The sequence below is a fragment of the Amphibalanus amphitrite genome, unplaced genomic scaffold, assembly GCF_019059575.1.
Source record: "Amphibalanus amphitrite isolate SeventyFive unplaced genomic scaffold, NRLGWU_Aamphi_draft 000992F_arrow, whole genome shotgun sequence".
In the NCBI taxonomy this organism is placed as follows: Eukaryota; Metazoa; Arthropoda; class Thecostraca; order Balanomorpha; family Balanidae; genus Amphibalanus; species Amphibalanus amphitrite.
Genome location: NW_024882486.1, coordinates 162007 through 184218, shown reverse-complemented (window position 1 = coordinate 184218; position 22212 = coordinate 162007). Strand labels below are relative to the sequence as shown.

The 22212-nt window shown below is 50.2% G+C and overlaps 2 protein-coding genes across 3 annotated transcripts; one reads left to right on the top strand and one right to left on the bottom strand.

Annotated features, from left to right (window-relative positions):
- The first annotated feature begins 314 nt into the window (after window positions 1–314).
- On the top strand, window positions 315–14999 carry LOC122368957 (hornerin-like). Of its 2 annotated transcripts, none has more exons than XM_043343297.1 (6): window positions 315–360; window positions 8345–8476; window positions 8727–10567; window positions 11038–11298; window positions 13827–13981; window positions 14364–14999. In XM_043343297.1, the coding sequence occupies exons 1-6, from the start codon at window positions 327–329 to the stop codon at window positions 14620–14622; spliced, it is 2682 nt and encodes an 893-aa protein (XP_043199232.1). In that variant the 5' UTR covers window positions 315–326; the 3' UTR covers window positions 14623–14999. The 2 variants fall into 2 exon arrangements, with proteins under 2 accessions (XP_043199232.1, XP_043199231.1); XM_043343296.1 differs by lacking the exon at window positions 315–360 and adding an exon at window positions 4802–5242.
- A 4541-nt stretch (window positions 15000–19540) lies between these two features.
- LOC122368949 (glutamate receptor-like) lies at window positions 19541–21362 on the bottom strand. The gene has a single exon (XM_043343282.1). It carries the CDS (start codon window positions 21360–21362, stop codon window positions 19542–19544), a length of 1821 nt encoding a protein of 606 aa, XP_043199217.1. The 3' UTR covers window position 19541.
- Window positions 21363–22212: the final 850 nt, after the last annotated feature.

Here is a 22212-nt window from a genome sequence, read left to right as displayed (position 1 = left end):
GCTACTCCTATACATCATCAGCTGGAAGAGATATGTATGAGAGGGAGGCCAGTGCATGGTCGACCCTGGATGAACTCGCCCAGCTCCATGCCAAGCAGGCCGAATTATTATCCAGAGTGATGGACAACACTGAACGAGTTTCTATCCTGGAGAAGATGGTGAGAGCGTAGATAATGTCAAATAATCTGCACGTACCGATATTCGTCATCCAATGTTGCTGATCCGAGGAGCTTTTTTATTATTTTCTTTAATCGTCGATAGAAATAATTTATGTTAATACAAGCATTTGACAGAAGCGCATGGTTTCAGGTGTGAACGCAACGCACATGAGTGCATCATTATGCAGCAATCGACGACTTCGTAAGTGTTTAAAGGGACAATCAGTATGGGGCAATCAGGGGTGAAGGGGATATCATACGGATACATCTGGTCAATGTCTTCATTCGAAGTTACCTGGACCAATGCATGTGCGCACGTGCAGATAACATCCCCACTGTGACATATTCATCGTCCGGTGGCTGTCTACCGCATGCAAAGCTCAGCGCAATCAGCCCAAAATAATTGCCGGGTTACTGTGTGGGGCACTTCACAACCCTTTAACCCTCGCCGGCACAGGCCATTTTGCGTCCTTCGAGCGACGGCACAAGGGGGGGGGGGGGTTGGTACGACCCCCCTCGCGTTTGGCCCCTGATCGAGCTAGAGCTTCGCGGAAAAAACGAGCGTGTTGCCCGTCACGAGAGGAAGCCGATGATACCCAATTTTAAGGTCCTAGGTCATTGGGTGACCTTCCAGGTCAGGTCAATGACCCGAAAAACGGGAAAATCGGGACCTGTTTGAAAAAGGTAAAGTGTGGCTGTTATGTGGTTTTCCGGGGTGCTGATCACAATTATCGTGTTAGTTTTGATCAGAGATGATGTCTTTAAGCATTTAGACCAGGTTGGGTCAGGTCAGGTCAGGTCAACCGGTAGGGGTTGTGACGGGTATTCGTAATACGTGTCAATCGCCTCTGACAGCTTCGTAACACGTTACGAAGGCACCAAAGCTACTTCGTAAATGTTCAAATGGTTGCTAAATTCGAATTCAGCTCCAAAAACTAGCCTAGAAACATGTAAAACTCGAAAAAGTGAACCGAGGTCACCCGAGGTCACCAAAGGTCAATGACCTGACCTGACCTTCAGGTGACCTTGACACCCACCCTAATGTATGGGAGCAACATCAAATCACATGTTTGAACGTTTGAAACCACGAAAAGCTTGCAAACGCACGGCTAATGCGAGCCGACATACGCCGAATCGCGATTGCGGCCAAACATGATCTCGGAAAAGAGGTCACAGGTCAAAGGTCATTGGGGTCAGGGTCATGAAACTTTCAGGGTAGGTGTAAAATTGATCAATGCGAGGGTACTGAAAGTTTCGTCGCGATCAGCCGCTTTTTACGTGAGTTATTTGCGAAAAACCTTAGGGGAGGTTGCATCACCCCCCCCCCCCCCCTGTGCCGGCGAGGGTTAATTTGCACGTAACATCCAAGCAAAATAAGTAGTGGTGGTCACCCCCTACGCACAAAAAAATTGCGTCCATGATTAAAGAGATGATACTATTTAACCCTCGCCCGCACATGCCATTTTCCCATCCTAGAACGCACATGGGGGGGGGGGGGTTGCCACCCCCCGCGCCATTTCGTTCCTGTTGGAGATAGAGCTTAGCGGTAAAGACCAAAAAGATTCTTTGGGAAGAGACGAATCCAATGATACCCAGTTTTACCTTCTCAGGTCAGTCAGTGACCTTCCAGGTCAGATCAAACTAAAAAATGTTGCTGTTTTGGGTCACCGTTGGATATCAAGTGCACTGCTTATCAGATACCGATGACGATGCCGTTTTCTGGTGCCAAGCCAGCTAGAACCTCCTTGTCACACTACCCGACCAGGTTTTTGCTGCTGAGGTCATTCCAGATCAAGTTAGGTCAAGGTCAATTATATGGGTTTGTATGTCTGTGTGTGTCTGTGTGTGTACTGATGTGTGCACCGATTGTTTATGTGTCCATATTACATGAAATCATGATCTGAGAAGATTTTACCAAAAATGCAGTCAAAAAACTTCACAAAAAGTAAGTTCCGCTTGCCTAAAACGCAATTATCTTAGATGACCTAGGTTGACCTTGACCCTGACCTTGACATCTGTACATCGTCGAACAACATGTTCCATGATAGGTGGGAGGTAAGACTGGCAAAAAAGGCCGAAATCAAAGTGTCAAAAGCTCACAAGGCCCATAGCCAACGCAAGATGTTGAGAATTGGCCATTTGGGTCATGACCTGACCTGAAAAACAAGGTCATATCTCCGAAACCAAAAATCACAGAAACTTGAAATTTTCAGTGGACATCAAGAAAGGATAGAGGAGCAGCTATACGAAAAATCAGCCTACTAGCTCTAAAAATGTTGAGTGCAGAGCAGAAAAACTACCTGGGGGGTGGCAACCACCCCCCCCCCCATGTGCGGGCGAGGGTTAATTCAGAAGACCACCTAGAGATCGGTCGAGTGGTTGTCGAGGTAATAGAGATGATACTATTACCTCAGGTAGTCAAAAACGTTGCTGGGCCCAGCTTTGCCGGGACGGACCGCTTATGCTGAGGTTTCCGTTAAATTTCAGATAAATTAACTACGCTTGTCAACTGATCTCAATAGAGCACGGAATACAGCCGGTTCACATTCCGCCTCTAAAGTAGGTTGATCGGCGTGGTGGAATGGTTGCCCTTTCTCTAATTCTCGCCCGAGGGGGGGGGGGCTTTTTTGGTCACACCCGCCAGTTTTTTTTTGCGTGTGTAAAAAACCATGGCACTCAGCTTCGCGAGATTTTACTATGTGTGCTTTACGATCCGTCGATTTTGCTTCGTGTATGAAGTTCGTGACCCCAGGTCACATAAGGTCAGCTCACCAGATCAAATTAAGTGACAAATGACAATGTCGCTAAAAATTGTGATTGTTCCCAAAAGCTTACACCCGTCATTCCTACAGCTTACCTCCGAGAAGTTTGAAACTCTGGAGTCTGGATATTCCATGAAGAAATTAGTACTAACACTTTGAATATCTCAGAATTTTAACATCTGTGACGTAAGGTCAGTTCCATTTTTCGACCTATAAATCAATGGGAGAAAATTGAACTACTTTCCTTTTGGACGAAATTCATGTTTACTTCTGTGATGCATCGGGAAACAGGCAGACATGACAATGAATCGGAAAAACTACCTACACCCGTGACCCGGCCTCTTTATGCACATATGGTCATATCAGGCACAGACTTCTCAGGGCATGAGAGGTCTCCAGCAAATATTTGGCAATAACTTTGAATGAAGACATGCTTTAGTGATGAACACCTTAGATGCGTTCAGCTCAACGACACAAATCGACTGATATTCAACATGACCTTTTCCTTGACCTTGACCTGAGGGCAAATTTTCAAACTCATGCTTTCATCCGCGTCTTTGTAGCTTTCATTGTTTCCGAGACAATCTGGTGTGGCCAAATACGTAGCGAAGCGAAGTTCATAGCGAAGTTGGCTGAGACCTCCACAGCGGCGCAACTAAGGCGCTTCAAGCATCGCAAAAATACAGTTAGATGTGGCATCAACTTCCTCTCGGCTGGCGAGGGCTGACTTTCGACGACTCCTGCCGATGACCCTACATTACAGATTTACCTTCTACTTTTGACGGCCCTTCGAAAACCGCCTGCCGCTTCTTGTCGCTACGTGACCCAAGCGCCCAGTTAGACGAGGGATTGAAAATTGTCCCACCCAGTACCCACCTCGACGTGCTATGACCGGAATGCCGTCACAGCACGGAATAAGTATCCTTTCGCCCCCGTATAATCTTCACCACGCTGATTCCGCTTCGTAAACACACGAATGCAACATGAATTTTTTGTTAGGACAAAAAGGTACAGATGACAATAGCAAAACAAACACAAAACTTTTAGCTGAAATGGATCAGTACCATCTCAGCAGTCGTTAATACTTCCAGCATCTCATGCTCGACTTGCTCTATGCCCTTACTAACCGCTCAAGTATAAGGATTCTTGCAGAATTGTCCAACACTCTCGAGAATAGTTCGGCCTGCTTAGCTTGGAGCTCGGCGATTTCATTGAGGGTTGACCATGCATCAGCCTCCCTCTCGTACATATCTCTTCCAGCTGAATAAGTATAAGAGTAGCCTTCAACGGCTGATCCAAGAATGGCGACAACAAGGAGGATTGGCAGCATCTGGAACTTCATGTTCAATTTCTAGATTTTGAGTGCCAAAACGTAGTAACACAAATAAAACAAAAAATTTGACAGGTGAAAGCAGAATGAATACAACGAAAAGATTTGAAAAAGATGAGAAGGGAAAAAGAAGACTTTTGAAAAATATCTCTCAAAGCGCGTAGTGTTTAGTTCATGGCTCTTCTGATTCCTATTTTTATTTCAATAGGTTGCAGTTTGCAGCTCATCGTTTATACCTTTCATTGACTTTCTTTTTATATCATAGAATACAGATAGTTCTCTGCATGTGTATACACTGGCCGGTAAACGAAGTAAATTTTCCAATCACTGATCTATTTACTGTCTGTAATGAGACATTGATGATTGACATGATAGTCCTCATTGATAATTGAAATACAGATAATTGCAGCGTTGCACTTTTCCGCGACTCTCTAGGTCTTTTGGTTCACGAGTAACCTACAGGTACTCGGCCTTCTGAAAATTGTCAAAATCGAGAACAACTGATCGTGATAATTGATGTTACAAGCTGCCCCACCACGTGGCGACGCTTGTTCAACTCTGGCTGGCTGGCGCTTGCCGCTCCGTTGGGCTGCGGCCACGGGTGACGGCCAACAGCCGGTGCTGCGCCAAAATGGCCACTGCAGCTGTGCCGCCTGCAGTGACGCACCGAGCTGCCCAGTGCGCAGCGTGGGCTGATCTCGGCCGACCGGCTGCCCCACGGATCCTCTCCCCAGCGTGACTGCCAACACAAATACACACACGAACACGGCTCCCTGTGCGCCGAGCCGGATCCGCCAGTTGAGCTCGGGCCTGGTCGGGCACGAGCGGGCAATCACTGTCCGACGGCCGTGTGAGCGGGTGACGGCCGGTGCTGGCGGGCACCCTGTGGTACTTCAGGGCAGCAGAGACACCTCTGACCCACTGAACACTCAGACCGACAGGCATGGCGCAGCGACCGGCGAGACGCATCTGCCTGCTTTACTTAGGAGTCGGTATGTAGAGAGTAGAGACCCATTGCCGTTGATTATGTTTGTGCCATTCATGTAATGTGCAATGCTTAAATGTTTTTGGTAGGCTGCAGCGGCGTAGACGTGTCACTTCCACATTGCCAAATAAAGGACAGTGCATCACGGAATCCAGTGACATGTTTGCTCACAGATTGCTCAGACTACTTTTACGGTGTTCTGATTTTCACAGAATTGATGATTTTATGTTTCCTGTAAGGTTATTTCATTCTTAACCCTCGCCCGCACATGCCATTTTCCCATACTAGAACGCACATGGGGGGGGGGGGGGGTTGCCACCCCCCGCGCCATTTCGTTCCTGTTGGAGATAGAGCTTAGCGGTAAAGACCAAAAAGATTCTTTGGGAAGAGACGAATCCAATGATACCCAGTTTTACCTTCTCAGATCAGTCGTTGACCTTCCAGGTCAGGTCAAACTAAAAAATGTTGCTGTTTTGGGTCACCGTTGGATATCAAGTGCGCTGCTTATCATATACCGATGACGATGCTATTTTCTGGTGCCAAGCCAGCTAGAACCTCTTTCTCACACTACCCGACCAGATTTTTGCTGCTGAGGTCATTTCAGGTCAAGTTAGGTCAAGGTCAGTTATATGTGTTTGTATGTCGGTGTGTGTATGTGTGTATACTGATGTGTGCGCCGATTGTTTTTGAGTCCATATTACATGAAATCATGATCTGAGAAGCTTTTACCAAAATTGCAGTCAAATAAATTCACAAAAAGTAAATTTAGCTTGCCTAAAACGCAATTATCTTAGATGACCTAGGTTGACCTTGACCCTGACCTTGACACCTGTACATCGTCGAACAACATGTTCCATGATAGGTGGAGGTAAGACTGGCAAAATAGGCCGAAATCAAGGTGTCAAAAGCTCACAAGGCCCATGGCAAACGCAAGATGTTGAGAATTTGCCATTTGGGTCATGACATGACCTGAAAAACAAGGTCATATCTCCGAAACCAAAAATCACAGACACTTGAAATTTTCAGTGGACATCAAGAAAGGATAGAGGAGCAGCTATACGAAAAATCAGCTTTCTAGCTCCAAAAATGTTGAGTGCAGAGTAGAAAGACTACCTGGGGGGGTGGCAACCCCCCCCCATGTGCGGGCGAGGGTTAAACAATTACTATTAGAGCAAGTTTTTTTCCGTATTAATAGAAATAAATGACCTGAATACCAGCAGTAACCCATGACCTCATTTGACCTCGATAAGGATGTTTTCATGCATTTTTCTTGTCGAAGGTATTGTTAAAAATCCGTATTGTTGTAATGTTTCACGAACAATTTATCATTATTATCCTCTCTTACAATATTTCCAAAAATTATAGGTATATGTCTATATTTTGGGACACGCATGGCTTGGCGCTACGATCAAAGAAGATCGTGGTATGGACATCAGATGCAGGAAATTCGTACGTTAATATGACACCATGTCAGTAAATAACTCGAAGACTCGAAGTTCGTTAAAAAGCTTAATTGAATACTACTTGAGATAATTTTAAGGCCTGGCAAATCTACAGAGAACAATCATATCACGTACCTACTTACAACGCATATCAATTTTCGGCGCCTCAGCTTATGTAATCGTATGAAACAGGCGGCGACGACTGACAAACACTGCTGTTTATCTATCTGCCATCAACTATATATCATCAAGCTGAGTAGCAATAGACAAAGGTATATATTGAGACGGTTTACACAACACATTCGGGTGGGTGTAACCCGTCTCAATATATTATAATCATCAAGCATCGACGTGTGCCGCTCATAATTAGCAGCACCCTCCCGCCTTTGTTTGGCACAGTGGCCCACTGACCCAGTGGGAGGCGCTGGCATCTCACTCGAATTGCTCACGGCTGCCTCAGGGTCAGCGTCGTAAACACGTCACCCTGCAGCTCCCAAAAACGGGACAGACCGCCTCACAAACATCATCAGTCGGTCACAAACACGCGCTTAGATGGACGAACCAGAGCCTGACTAGTGTTTGGACAGCGGAGAAGAAAACATGCAAGCCAGCAACTGCACGCCGTTGTAGCTGCGTATGAATGCAATTTAGTGAGCCCTCGCCGGGTCTATCGTTTTTTACACGTCGTTTTCAACATGCCACCCCCCCCCCCGGCCGGCTTACGACCCCGTTCGCCTTTTCGCTCCTTTTTTAGCCTTGCAGGAATACGGGCGTGTGCGCCGGTACGAGATGCAGCGACTGATACCCGGTTTTAAGGTCTCAGGTTAACCGGCGACTTGTGAGGTCAGTTCAAGTGGCCCAAGGCCACTTGAAGGCGACTTTGGTTTCTGTTAGTAACTTCTCCAAAAATGCCGCAGAGCCGCGATTTGGGCACCATCGTACCCGCCATGCTCAGACGCATCGAATTACATTTTGGTTTGTTTGGTTGAAGTCAACTTGGGTTGTTGACCTCAGGTCAAGGTCGGGTCAGAGCCACTCAGGTCACGAAATTGGTCATAGAAAAGTACATCATTTTCATAGAAAATCATATCGATTCGGCAGGCCTTCCTGAGTCTTTTGGTGGCCTTTCCGACTCCCTAGCCCTACTTGATCTCGAGTTATTGACGAAAACTCCCATGAACTTAGTTACGCCATAAATGACGTCACGCAAGGTCAGCGATGCAACAATTAGCATCCAGCGTAGCTAGGAGCAAGATAACTAGAACATAGGCTAGGAACATACGCTAGGAGTACATGAACTTACGATTCCATTTGTTTGATTTAGGCTCAGACAATTTCCGGCGCAAAAGTAACCATTTTCATATTTCCCAAACTGACTTGCTATGGTGAGGTTACGTGAGCGATTTATTCATGCTTTATGACGCGCTTTCGAACGCCGCTTACCGGACGCCGCTTTGCAGCTAAGAAGACGAGTTAGGCAAGGGATGCTCAATAAACATCTCGGCCTGGTGCGGGTGCAGCTCCGAGAATCGGCCCGGCGCGGGCTGCTAAAATAGAAGGCACAATTCATCGTGTTTTACTGTTCTTTCTATAGTCTGTCACTCTGCAAAGTAGGACCTCATTGTGTGAACCTCAACAGTAACCGATGACTCTCCTTTGTTTTGCAGTGATGGCGTCTGCGGTGGTCGAAGCTGACCCAGCCTCCTCTGAACTGACCAAGTGTCAGTTCAGTAGAAAGGAGCTGCATACTACCGTCAGATCTGCGGCTGTGACGGCGCTCACCGGCATCTGTGACCCAGGTCAGGTCACAGCCGCGCACTTCGGAATCGTTTTGTGGCGCGTGCAATACTAGCACCTGAATCGATTTATAGCGACGATTTTGTTCTATATGTAGGTACTTAATAAGTGCTCAAATACCTTTAACCATATCAAACATTCTCCTTCGTCCTTGATTTGTTTTCAGAATAATTAAATGTGTCTGCAAAAAAAAGTTGATAAACAAGGATGAATCTGCCCATTTGACGTTAACAGTTGACGCCTAATTTCCAGTGGAGATGGAGGCACGTCTCACTGGGATGGAGCAGCGCCTGAAACACCAGATAGAGGAGCTCAAAGAAACACTCACCAAGCTCTTCATTGACGGCGTTGCATACGACTACGATGACGGCGATGTGCCATTGGAGCAGCACCCGTACACCGGAGCCGCCAGTTCCCAGGCCGCCTCCGAAACGGCCTCCAGAACCGTCATCGGCACTGCGGGCTCCGCCGAACGCCGCTCCGGCACCGAACGTGTTGGAAGTGGTGCCACACTTCGTCAGCATGGCGGCTTCGAGGCGTACAATGAAATAAAAACTGCCGCCGACAATAGCAGGACGTCGTCTGTGACCAGAGCTGAATTAGAGCGTCGGACCGCCTCGTCTGTCACGGCAGGAACGACAGCGGTAGCTGGAGCCCATTCTGCGGCAGGTGCAGCTCACAGGGCTCAGTCGACAGGTGCTGGAGCCGCTGGGACACAGGCGGACGGATCCAGATCCGGGACCTCCCATAGCTACACACACAGGTGGACCAGTTCGTCACGATCCCAAAACTCTTCCCAGGGTTCAGATGGGACTGTCGTTGGCGCCGAACAGGCCACAGGAAGCTCCGATGGCAGGTCTGGGAGTGGAACCTCTCAAGAGCAGGCTCTCACGCGTGGTGCTTCCGTAAGCTACACTGCCGCAGCGGTCGAGGAGGGGGTGGTGGAAACAGGCGCAACGCATAGTGCGGGATCCCGGAGGTCCTCCTCGCACGCTCACTCACACAGATGGAGCGCGTCTTCCGGAGGGGCGTCTCGTGAGAATCAAACTAGTGACGAAGCCTCCCAGGGTGGTCTAAGATCCTCGCAGGAGGTCGGTGTCGAGGGGGAGGCAGGACAGCACCGTGGGGCGTCCTCTCACCGGTACTCGTACGAGAGAACAGCTTCTTCCACTTCACGAGGGGTGTCAGGGTCAGCTGCTGCTGGCTCCCAAGAGGCCAGAGCTATTGGTGCTGCTGATTCTTCCCAGAGAAGAGATTCGCAGGACTACGATAGATCCGCTGAAGGTCGTAACTATTTGTACGAGAGAACTGCATCCGCATCCCATTCGTCATCAGGTGTCACTGCTGGTGAAAGGGAACAGAAAGCCAGGGCAATAGGCGACACTTCCGAGTACGGAGGTGATCAAGACGCGCAGCGCTACGGGTCAGCCAGATCAGAATCTCGTCATCATAACTACGAGAGGAGGACCTCCTCGCGGGGATCTGCCGAAGACGCTACCCGGAGACAATCCCAAGCATCAAGAGCCATCGATGGTACGGAGAACTCACACACCGGCACAAGGCACTCCAGCGGCCATCGCTCCTCATCCCAGCACTACGCTCAGGGGAGAAGCAGCTCTTCACGGAGCTCCTCCGCGGAAGCAGGCGAGACGCCGTACGTGGATTTCGGGCCCGGCGGCGGCCCCGAGCAGCAGAGCTGGTTCCCCGGCACCTCCCGTACCACGGCCGGCACCGGTGTGCCCGACCTGGCCACCGCCTCCACGGCTCGCACCGGCGGCTTCGGCTTCGGCGCCGTCGGCGAGCCGCTGGAGGAGGGGGCGCTGAGGTCCTCCGTGGCGCGCGCCCGCGCCGGAGGCTCACAGGCCAGCAGCGGTGACGGGACGGTGGTGTTCAGGGACGGACAGACGTACGCCACATCACAGGAGGCCCGCCGGCCGGGAAGCGTCGCCGGAGGGGACAGCAGCCAGTACGCCACCTACAACGCGTCCTGGTCGTCCTCGGGGGAGCGCCAGGTGACTGCGTACGACGCCAGCAGCGCCAGCAGACCCGAGGGCACCCAGGTGCGGTTCATGGCCTCCTACACGCCGACACAGGTAAGCTGGAGTGCTAAATACTAGAGATGTCAATCGGATACCGACTTTCTGGTATACCGATACCAAACCGATGCCAAATTGGTATTTGGTATTTCAATCCTAATATACTTGGTATTTTGTTGGTATTATGAGCCCTCACATATATACAAGAGGCTGAGAAATTGTTAAAAAGTCGGTATTTTCCTCATGTAATTAAGTTGGGTCGGTATTGGTATTTCCTGACGGTTTATGTTGGGATTTCGTTTGGTATTGGTATTCAGATTTTCTGTAATTGACATCACTACTAAATACAGACAGTCAAATGTGAGCGGATGGTGTTTGATCGAGCTGTCTGATTTCTGATGACAATTAGTTATAAACTTTGCTGAGCAAATTATAAACACAATGCACGTTCTGTGGCGTCAGATATAAATCGTGGATAAATTGTGATGTCGATAATCCAGCGCTCGCCGTTCACCCCCGTGTTACAGAGCCCCGGCGGGTACACTGCCTTCACGGGTCAGCAGAGTGGCGGCGGGTCCGGCTGGCACCGGTCGCGTCACTCCCGCGGCCGCTCGCGCTCGGCCCGACGCCGAGCCATGGCGCGTCGCCGAGCCACCGACACTGTTAGTTCCGTCACTGGCGGAGAGAGCGCGCCACTGTCGCGCTACCTCGAGATCGGCCAGTACAACGACACCGTGTATGAAGCCGAGGACGGCAAACAGCGCTACTCCTACTACTGGGAGATCAATGTAAGTCTAACGCGAGTTGAGCTGATTTATTCGGGAGAACTTATGGCTTTGCTGAGTTTCTGCATTACTGAAAGGACTGATGAGCTTTCCTTTTTGGTGTGCATTGCAGCCTGCATTCGTGATACATAAAGTGAGCATACTTGCGGCATTTTCAGCTAAGTTGGCGACTGGCACTGGCGTATTCATTCCAAACGGCTTGAGGCGCACAGTAAACGGGCTTGTTGAAAGAAAGCCTTGCGGTACAGCCTAGCATTTCAGGCGCCGACTACCGCTGCCATCTAGTGGCTGGAATATAACATATGATCGTTGGCGCTTCAAAACGTGTCTTTATCAGCTGCGTGCTTGGTCTAATCTATAACCCTTTTATAGAGTTTTATATCCTCATGAAAACCTTAAATAGTTGCTTAGACCGATGAAAAGGCTCATTTCTACAGACTAGAGATGAGTGCAGCAGTAGACCCGAAGTGAGACGTGAGTGTTAGTTGGTTATAGTAATCTCTCATAACTAATGCTTATAATTATAATGCTTTAGGAAATTACATTATAGTAATTTCCTTAAGTACCGGGAGTTCCTAAATAAACAGTCGTATTTAAAAGCTATATATTATCAGCATGGAAGGCATGACAAAAACGAATCACTTTCTAACATACACAATAGTCGATGCCATTTCACGTGATACCATCTTCTTTTTGCTGTCTTTTCATTTGCGGCCACAGAGGACGTGTTCGAGATGAGCCCCCTCTCGCTCCACACACAGCTCTGCGCGTCGCCGAGCGGACTCCACCGCAGCTCGGCAGATCTCCGGCCGCACTCGGCGCACCGCGGACGACACGGCCCTCTTGAGGTCATCTGTGGTTCTGGGGTTGCTTTTGTAGACCTGTGACTTCAGGTGACCCCAGAGAAAGAAGTCAAGTGGGGTCAGATCCGGAGAGTGCGGGGGCCAGGTCCGCACCTCTCTGCGGGAGATAACCCGCGAACCGAATCGGTTCCGCAGCCATTCTCGAGTCGCAACGGCCGTGTGCGCCGAGGCTCCGTCTTGTTGGAACCATTGTTGGTCCATCAGCTGCCTGTCTCCACCCAGCCGCCTGTTCAGCGCAGTCCAGAACTTGGCTAGGACTTGCCGGTAGCGCTGAGCGTTGACGGTGACAGACTCCCCAGCGTCGTTCTCAAACCAGAAAGGTCCGATGATGCCACTGCTGCTCATTGCACACCAGGCTGTGCACTTCACACTGTGCAGAGGGGCTTCCGCGACCAAATCGGGTGGCTCCGTCGACCAGAATAGAAAATTCTGGAGGTTCACGCGGCCATCCATATGAAAATGGGCCTCGTCGCTGAATCAGATTCGGTGAAGGAACTCATTGTCCTGCTCGCAATTTCTCAAAAACCAGCCGCTGTAAAGAAGCCGTGACTGTTTGTCGACTTTCGACAGTGCTTGGTGAACGGAGACCTTATACGGGAACAGCTGAACGTCGTTTCTGGCCAAACGGTGAGCGGTGGTTTTGCTACAGCCCAGTTCCTGGCCCAGCCGTCTGAGCGACTTTTGTGGGCTCTTCTGGAGGGCTTCTCGTGCCTTTTGGGCGCTTAGAGGCGTCCTCTTGGTTCTTTTTCGGCCACATTTACCCTTTTTTACGTTCTCCACACTACCTCTTGCCAAAAACTTCTCAACTATACTTAAAATGACGGTTCTTGATGGCATTTGGGTCCTTTTTAAGTGTCGGCGTAGCTTACGTTGTGTTGCAACGATTGACTTTGTCTCAAAATAGAAATGTGCTATTTTTGTTTTTATGTCTGTACTATACGGCTGCATGATAGCAGGGCTGTCTCATCCCTATCTCCGTAACGTGTCGTGTGCGACCAATGACGTCACGGCATTGCGGCGTTCTGATTGGGCGGCAGCTCCGAATCGCCCGACTGGTGGTCCCCGCTCGACAAGCGCACGTGCGCCGACTAGGCATTTGTAGTGGCATTGACAGCAGAAAAAGTGAGCTAATGCAGAGCTCTGAATATACTTGAATAGAGTCTAAGCCGTCAGTAATACGTAAAAACGTCAGATAGGTTTCTTGTTCGTCTTGATTCGAGCTTTTATGTGATATAACTTTTACCTTAGTGTCGAGGTTGGCAGCTATGTGGGAGAGCCTTAAAGTTGGGTCATTTTCCATAGGATTGCATTACAGCCGTCCGACCCTTCGTACCTGTGACGTCACGGAAATCGCTGCTTCGGCCTAATGAGCATACCTTCTATATAGGGCCTTGGCATGATAGAAAGTGATTGATTTTGGTATGAAATAAAATGGCATTGCACGTGCTATCATCACGTGCAATTTGATTGTTGTGATTTTGTTAGTTGACGCCACTAGAGGCAAAAATAATTCGACTGTTTATTTAGGAACTCCCGGTATTTAAAAAACGTTGATGGGTACTGTTTCCTTTCCATCTGTTCCACATATGCTCCATCGAATCCAGCTACCTGCCGGCATGTGCGTGTCAAATAAACTGTGACAATTTAATAATTTTTTGACCTGTGCAGGACTTCCGCACGATGATGGCGACATGGGAGAACCACCACTCGCTGCGCAGCCCCAGTTTCTACGTGTTCCGAGGCGGCTACAGGATGTACATCAGGGTGTTCCCGAGTCGCCAGGGAGGCAACGTGTACCTGCACACGGGCCTGACCCAGGGAGAGTGAGTACCGGCACCAGCGTGTACCTGCACACTGGCCTGACACGGGGAGAGTGAGTACAATTGTGTGCCTACACAGTGTGCAGCGTAACTCCGTGTGTAATACGCGGCGGCGGACTTGTTCGGAACTCGCGTGAGCACTGGTTGTATCATTCAGGGGGAAGTGTAGCTACACGTTGGCAATTTCTTGGCCGCTTATGTTTTTATCGCACTCAGCAGTAATACCGAGTGCCACCTGAAACTCCGAGAGAACCGACACTCCAAAAACCCTTTCCCCTCCCTCGACACACTCTTAAACACCTTCTCCCCTCCCCGCGACACACCCTCTCCCCTGAGCACCTCCTCCGGCCAGCCAGGGCCATGACGCCCCCGCCTCCCTCCACAGGTACGACGACCAGCTGCAGTGGCCGTTCGAGATGCGGCTGCGCCTCTCACTGCTGGACCACTCGAGTCTGCAGCACGACATCCGCAGCAGGATCTGGGACCCGCGCCGGCTCTGCTCGCGCTGGAACTGGCAGAAGCCCCGTCGCAGGGACAACTTCGAGTGTGTCGGCCTCGGCTTCCCGCAGAGTCTGCTGGATACGCAGCGGTTCCTGCTGGACGGCGCCGTGCTCATCAAGCTGGAGGTGTTCCTCGAGGACTGAGAGTGTGGTACAGGATGCTGCAGAATGCCAAGCGCTGCTGCTTCAGAGGGAAATGGGCACGAATAGATTGGTCATTAGCAATGGCACTGAGGGCAGATGTTTGTGTTTGTTTGAGCAAGACAAAGTGGATAATGTTTAACAAGCCAATGACGATGCCATCATGGATGTCAAAGTATATTGTGCGGTTGCTGTGTATTGCGAACTGTTAGCTATCAAGCCAAAACGAGTGGTGTTTGCCTGGATATAAAACTTGTGCTTCGCATTGGTACGCATATATATTACTGCATGTCCGTTATGACTTTTGAAACTATGGTTTTATCGATAGTTGATGTATGTAACTTCAAACTACTTATAATAAATATGTACTTACATTTCAATATGCGAACATATGCGCATGCTTCTATAACTTTTGACTGGAGGTATGTGGGGATAACGGTATACGCATTATCGCTCCCCAACCAGCTTGGCAAGTGTTACGCTGCATACACCACCACTCACCCCTTCGAGTCAGCTCGAAGGCATGCTATGCCGCGCTATGGGCACCGACTGCCTTTGACTGCAGTCCTCACAATCCTTTACCGGGGCAATTTTAGGGCACTGACTGTCGTTAATGCCTGATGACATGACAAGACCGCACTCGCAACAGACTTCGATTCGCAATTATGTGAAGATTAAGAAAACATTTTTGACCGTAAGCACCTGAAAGGACTGTTTACCTGCATGATCACCCTCGCTGTAAGACATTCCAGAATCGATTGGGCCAGACAAACTCGCCATTTCCTGCCCCATCGCCATGTCTTGCAGATGTTTGATATATGAAGGACCGCAGATTGGTTTCCTGAGAGACTGATTGATAATACATAAACAGAATGCATATGGAAGAATGCATTCTGTCCTTTTACGACTGCAATCGTGAAAGGTTGAAACATTCAGCATGCGATGGCAGAGCTGCGGATGTTTTGAATTCAACGTTTACACATTGAACATTTGGAAAGTGAACGCCTACCTTTAAATGTTCAAATGTTCATTTGAAAAAGTCTTATCAAATTTTTTAAAAAGTTGTTTTTTCAGAATGTTAATTCCAAAATAAGTAGGTACAGCATCAAATGTATGACAAATGGTGACATTGCTGGTAAAACATGCAGCTTTTGACAATGGAACTAATTTATCTCATTTTAAGTTATCACATTCTTATTCGAAATAACTTGGGTTTTTTATTTTTGAAACAGACTTATTTCAAGTGGACGTGAAAAGGTGCAGTACCAACACACTACGCATAGCAGTCTGTCTGCTAAAGAGGCAGTGACAGAACTACCACATCAAAATAAAAATGCGATGAGCAAAATGTTATAACTAGAATTAATTATCAAATATATGTATCCGGGTCAACTCTTCGATGAGGAACGCGGCCGTCTCCTAGCTTAGTGGCAGCGAATTCACGACAGGAGAACATCACATCGTTTTGCTTGCTGTGTTGTGGGCAAGCTCTTTCGGTCTAAGACATAGATGACAGACGCCAGTCCCGTGCAGGGTGTTCCGCTACGAAGAACTCTGGAGACGCACATGACAGCCTTTGCAGCAGCACGGCAGTGGTTGACTCAATGAGTTTTCATTCTATGGGACCAAAAGCTGGCTGGGGAACGTTCTGCAGTGGCCAAGCGCAGTATTATTCAATCAGCGATAAAACTGGTGGAGGTACGAGCCGGTCCAACGACGATAGGTCGCCGGCGTCGATCGGGGGTCTGTCGGCACCGACAGCGTCGACCGTCGACCACCCTCCGAGGGGGCACCGACAGGAACGGATGCGGACGGTCAGGAAGAGGCTAAAGGGTACATGAAGCCTAAGCGGACAGGTAGGGATCCAGTCTATGGCCTTGTAGTTCTATGGCCTCGGATCCAGAAGACAGGGAGGACTCAACGGACAGAGATGAACACAGGGTACCAGGAGGAACGCAGACGGACACGGAGGAATATGGACAGGGAGCAAGAGGACGACATTCGTGATCAGCACCTCGGAAAACCCCATAGCAGCCACACTTTACGACTTTCTAACAGGTCCCGCGATTTTCCCGATTTTCGGGTCATTGACCTAACCTGGAAGGTCAGCCGATGACCTAGGACCTTAAAATTGAATATTATCGGCTTCCTCTCGTGGCGGGCAACACGCTCGTTTTTTTCCGCGAAGCTCTAACTCGATCAGGGCCCAAACGCAAGGGGGGTCGTACCAACCCCCCCCCCCCCCTGTGCCGTCGAAGGACGCAAAATGGCCTGTGCCGGCGAGGGTAAATGACGCCATGATTTCTGAGTTTTCGACAAAAACGGAATATCTTCAAAAAATCTTATAAAATCACAGAATAGAGGTACAGACATGCCACAAACGCCATTAGGCTGCCAACACCATGAACAATCAAATGGCCTTCTCCGATTTTTTTTTTAAGTAACTTTCCACTTCCTCCAAAAACTTGAACTGAATCTGGGTAATTTCTCGTAACTACTTCAGGACCATGATGCATGCATTTCTTAAATTGATCTTTTTAGACCAACCACGTACTTGTATGATAAAATGAGGATCACCATCGCGTTCTACGCTCAGAAATACTCCTGAAACCTTTGTCATAGGCTGCGAATACTAGTTTTATTTTCGGGGATATGTGCTTCAGCGCTTACCTGATTGACCTGACCTTGACCCTGACCTAGGCTTGACTGATCCCTACATGGACCTGACACCCGTGTAGCACTCATATGAAGGATTGTGCACAGTTTTGACAGAGATTATGACGAGAAGCGCCCAGTACGAGGTTCTTAAGTCCATTCTATACCTACTGAAAGCCCGATTTCAGGTGTTTGACCTGACCATAACTTGACCTGTGACCTCGAAATTTAGCTTTCAAACACTCATCCAAGGCGTCTCGTTGCGTTCTTTTGCTTGCCGCCTCGTGCGTTTTGCTTCGCCTATTGATTCTCGAGTAATCGGCTGGTGGCGTTTTACCCCCCCCCCCCCCCAGCAAACGGCGGGTGGCGGAATACCCCAGCACCTGCCGGTTTGTACGCACAGCAGCAAAGCGGCAACATTTTACCTACCTAACTATGTTGTGAAAATAAAGTGCATCATTTATATTGATGCATGTAAATATAGTGATCATTTCCTAATCAGAGGAAATGCATTACACATTTTCATGCAAATTATGCTTCCCTTTCATCCGTTAAGTCGATTTACCTTATCTCTCTTGGCGTTATTTTCCTGGACTGATGTCGGGAATGAGACCGATGCCGAAATATGCTGTTGCGGAGCTTGGTAGCCCTTATGACATTTCATGGGATATCGTTTTTATCATTTTGCGTGCCTGTGCTTCACTTCACGATTATCTGAATGTCTGAGCGCCCGACGCTTGGACCTGATCCGTGTAATAGTAAAGCCATGACGAACGAGAATGGTCACTGCCAAGATTCTGTCACTGCATGGTGCAAAGGATTTTCACGAAGTAAAAGGCATCTAAAAAAAGTAGCGTCTGTATTAGTTAAAACAGCCGGCTGCAAATTGAATTAATAAATCTGTGAATTAATTGCTCTACCCTTGAAGTTTTCCACGAATGACGAAGGGCGCACGTGGCCCGCACACGTCCAGCCCGCCCCCCTTGTCGGTTCGATGAGCGCCACGGCTTGGCCCGTGCACCATCAGCACGTGCACCATCCCACGGGCCGGCGGCGTGGCCACCCCGTTACCCAAGGCCGAGGCCTGAATGGGTGGCGTACCCACCACCAGGCCTCCCATTCTCTGGCTGGCTGGCGACAGGCGGCAATGGCAAAGGCAAAGACAATTGACCGGCGGAGCGACAGTGCGGCGGGCCGTGCGCTTATTTACGGCACTAAAAGGTGAATGAATGAAAACAGAATAGGTTCTTTCTGCGGGTCGTATTCGTTGTTGTCAGGGAAGTTGCCCGGCAAAAAAGAACTCATTGTGTAGGGCAACATAAAGCATGTTTCTCTAATTAAAATGAACTAAAATGTATTGGATATATTTAGCTATTCACAATGTTCAGCTCAATACAAGTAGGCGCTTTGTCGTACGTTTCCCTTTTTTATCTTGTGACACAAAGAGACACTTCAAGCTGTTGAGGCGGATGACATAAACGAATGTGCGATGAAGGATGGAGTGCCCCATGTACGATGACACAAAATGCAGATGTTAAAGCTCACAAGCCTCGTTGAAAAGTCTGAGTACAGTTCATGCTAGTATGCTCGCATAGTGCGTACTTATATGAAATGAAATGATAAATGACGTGACAAGTAGCATAAACACAATATTGCGTGCCCTTAATGACTGGAAAAGCTAGTGTAACACGGTCTTGTTGTGTTGCAATGTGCGGGTACGTGAATGTTGAAGCAGTTACTGGACGTAATTTTGATGATGACAATGGCGCGGCAAGATCATCATAGGGATACGAAAAGGCATGTTGTTTGTCTTTGCATGCATATCGTATATTTATTCACTTGTTTTATATTTTTATCATCCCATTCTTACTGTGCAGTGTGCATCAGATGGGCGCACAAGTGCTGAACGCAGCCTCCACAGAAAGAGGCCGGTTAAATGTGGTTCCCTTCAAGCGACTCAATTACTATCGGTTATCTCTATTTCATTTCATATCACAAACTAATTTAAAAATTCGCCCACTATTAATGGTTTCTCTAATTTAAATGGCGAACCACAGAAGTGCATGTGCAAATTCAGAACGTACATACACAGGGTAGTACAGTACCAGATCGTGAACGTACACAGGGTCAAAGTACCAGATCGCACTGTTGTGCGAGTAAACACTGACGTTCTTCTCTCGCCTGGAGGAACCTTATTATTGCACTAAACGCCTGCTCTTGCTCTAACAACAGAACAACTTATAGCCAATGGCTCAACGCCCTCGCAATCACCTGCATAACAGAGTTCCACTCCTGCACAACATTTTCCCAAACATCTCCGCGGCCAGCGCGACCAGTGCAGCGGCGTGTCCCAGCGCCAGGCAGAAGAAGGCGCTCTGCATGTCGTGCAGGGTCATCGCCTGCACCTGCTCCTTCTCGCGTCGCTCGCGGCGGTGCTGCGCCACCGCGTCCTGGATCCACTTCTCCACCAGCCCGGCCTGCAGCAGACGCAGCACGCTCTTGCTGAGACGGTCGGCGTAGCAGGCCTGCGGCCGGATCGGGAACGCCAGGCCTGTGGAGAAGAAGCTGGCCGTGGCCAGGTGCAGCCGCTCGCCGTCCGGCCGGTTCGTCTTAGCCAGTCGCAGCTGGGTAAACTCGTTCATGTAGACGGTGTCGCGGCGCATCTTCACCGTGTGGATGTCCCGGAACCGGTAGGGGACCAGCTTCTCGGCGATGCTGGCCATGCTGGCGTCGTTGGAGTCGGCGAAGCGGCTGATGTACGACCAGACGGCCGAGTTGGGGCTGCAGGCCACCGAGAGAGCGCTGCGCGCCAGGTCCTGCAGCGAATTCACCGCCGGCGCCACGGCCGGCTTGGAGAGCTGCGAGACGAGCACCGTCTGGTAGCTGATGCCTATCACCATGCAGAAGAACCACCAGAGGCCCAGCACCATCCGGGCCGTGTCTCCGCGCGGAGTGGACTCACTCGACTGGCCGAGCAGCGTCCGCACGCTGAGCACCGCGGCCCGCGGCAGGTGCGTCTGCAGACGCCCCGCCAGCCGTTGCGGGGTCGGCGCTGAGCGATTGTGCGTGCTCCGCGACCCCGAGAACACATCCGGCAGGAAGGCGAACACAAACATGGCGATCACGAGACTGATGAACAGTAGGATCCAGGTGAGTGTGTCAAAAGGACGGACGATCACCACCCACCGCGGCAGCGGCAGCGGCTTGTGACTGATGAACCCGATGTGCTCTACGTGAAACGGGTAGACGTAGTCGACGGCTTGGCGTCGCGCCAGTGTATCGGAGATGTCCCCGATGGCCAGGTCAGCCAGGTCTCTGTCCAGCATTCCGATCACGCCCGTCCACGAGCCGTTCACAATCTTGCCGAAGAGGCCGCTCGAGTCGTTGGGCCGCACGAAGCGCACGCTGAAGCCGTCGTTGGTGGCGATGGTGTCAAGCAGGTCGACCTCGACACCCACCTCCTTGCCGTCGCGCAGCCAGGCGAACGGCGTGGCTGCCGCCGCAGTGGAGGTCACGCGCAGTTCCACGTTACGGAGCGAGCGCGGCTGGGAGGTGAAGTTGGCCACGGTCTGCCAGGGTCCGGGACGCGCCTGTCGCCGGGCGCAGTCCGTCACTAAGGACCTCCAGGCCGGGGCTGTGCCATCAGCGGCCAGAAGCAGCAGCAGCGGCCGACTGGTGAAGGAGAACTGGTGCTCCACCAGGTCCGTGACCTCGTCGACCTGCTCCGGGGGCAGCACCACCACCAGACGAGTGCAGACGCGCGTCCAGAGGGTGTGCGGCGGCCGGTGGCTGGGCATTCCGTCCCAGGTGGGCAGCCCCAGCAGCAGCACGCATACGTCCGTCGGACTCTGGTCGGCGGCCAGGTGCTGGCGCTCGGCGGTCGCCCCCGCGAACAGCCGCGTCTCCAGAGAGGCGGCTACGGCGTGGAGCTGGGTCTGCGCATCCAGTACGGCCGGCATCCAGGGCTGGTCGTACACCAGCAACACCCGCTGACCGTCGGTCACCGAGGTCAGCGCATCGGTCAGCGCTGACACCGGCGGCTCCGGCGGCCAGCGCTGGCCGGCTGACAGGGGAACCAACAGCAGCATACCTGCGTGGAAACGGGTCCGGTCAACACAGACAGGCGCCGACAGACATAAAAACGGCCATTCTTAACCCGCGCACCGACGGGGGGGCGGATATCCGCCCCCCCCTGAGGTTTTTCGCAGATAGCGGGAAAACCGCGGCGCGTAGCGCCGCGAAATTTGGTATGACTATTCTCTCATCAATTTTACACATGGTGTGCAAGTTTGAACCTCCTAACTTTTAAGGTCAGGTCACCAGGTCACTTTGAATGACCCAACCTCAAGTCACTTTTTTGCAACTTTGTCACCGTGCCAGAGCTACAGTAGATGTCGGAGGCCTTTGAAAGTCGCAGGATGTTATTAGGTCATTAGTAGCTACAATTTGTATATCTCGGAATTTTGTTGTCGGTGACCTAAGGTCAGGTCAATTTCGCGACCTCCCCATTATAAGTCAATGGGGGGAAAATCAACTCCCTGTTTTTACCACTAAAACGGGTCGGAATGGCCCCATATACCATACATGACTTCACATACGATCAACCTTCACTACCTTGAGGTCTGTTTTGCTGTTGGGCAGCTGTAAGGTCATGTGACGTCATCAAAGGTCACCAAATGTTTTTTGCCAATAACTCCTTACAGGAACAAGATACAGCCGCGCGGATGGTCTCATTGTGTTCAGCTCGTCAAGACGCATCGAATGATATACATGATGACCTCGAGGTCACGTGACCTGAGGTCAACCTTTGACCTTGACCTTTCGAGGTCAACATATATATCATTCGATGCGGATTGGCGAGAGGATCACGATGATGCCCTTAGTTTGTTCCTATCTTGACTACTTCGAAAGTTATTCGAGAAAAACCCTCTCCATATC

What these genes read in the sequence shown, in the direction of transcription:
- LOC122368957 (XM_043343296.1), top strand. Translation starts at nt 5,194, where the DNA reads ATGGCGCAGCGACCGGCGAGACGCATCTGCCTGCTTTACTTAGGAGTC. An exon ending in CCTGCTTTACTTAGGAGTCG is followed by an intron (nt 5,243 to 8,344) that starts GTATGTAGAGAG and finishes TTTGTTTTGCAG; the next exon opens with TGATGGCGTCTGCGGTGGTC. An exon ending in CCTCCTACACGCCGACACAG is followed by an intron (nt 10,568 to 11,037) that starts GTAAGCTGGAGT and finishes CCCGTGTTACAG; the next exon opens with AGCCCCGGCGGGTACACTGC.
- LOC122368949 (XM_043343282.1), bottom strand. Translation starts at nt 21,362, where the DNA reads ATGCTGCTGTTGGTTCCCCTGTCAGCCGGCCAGCGCTGGCCGCCGGAG.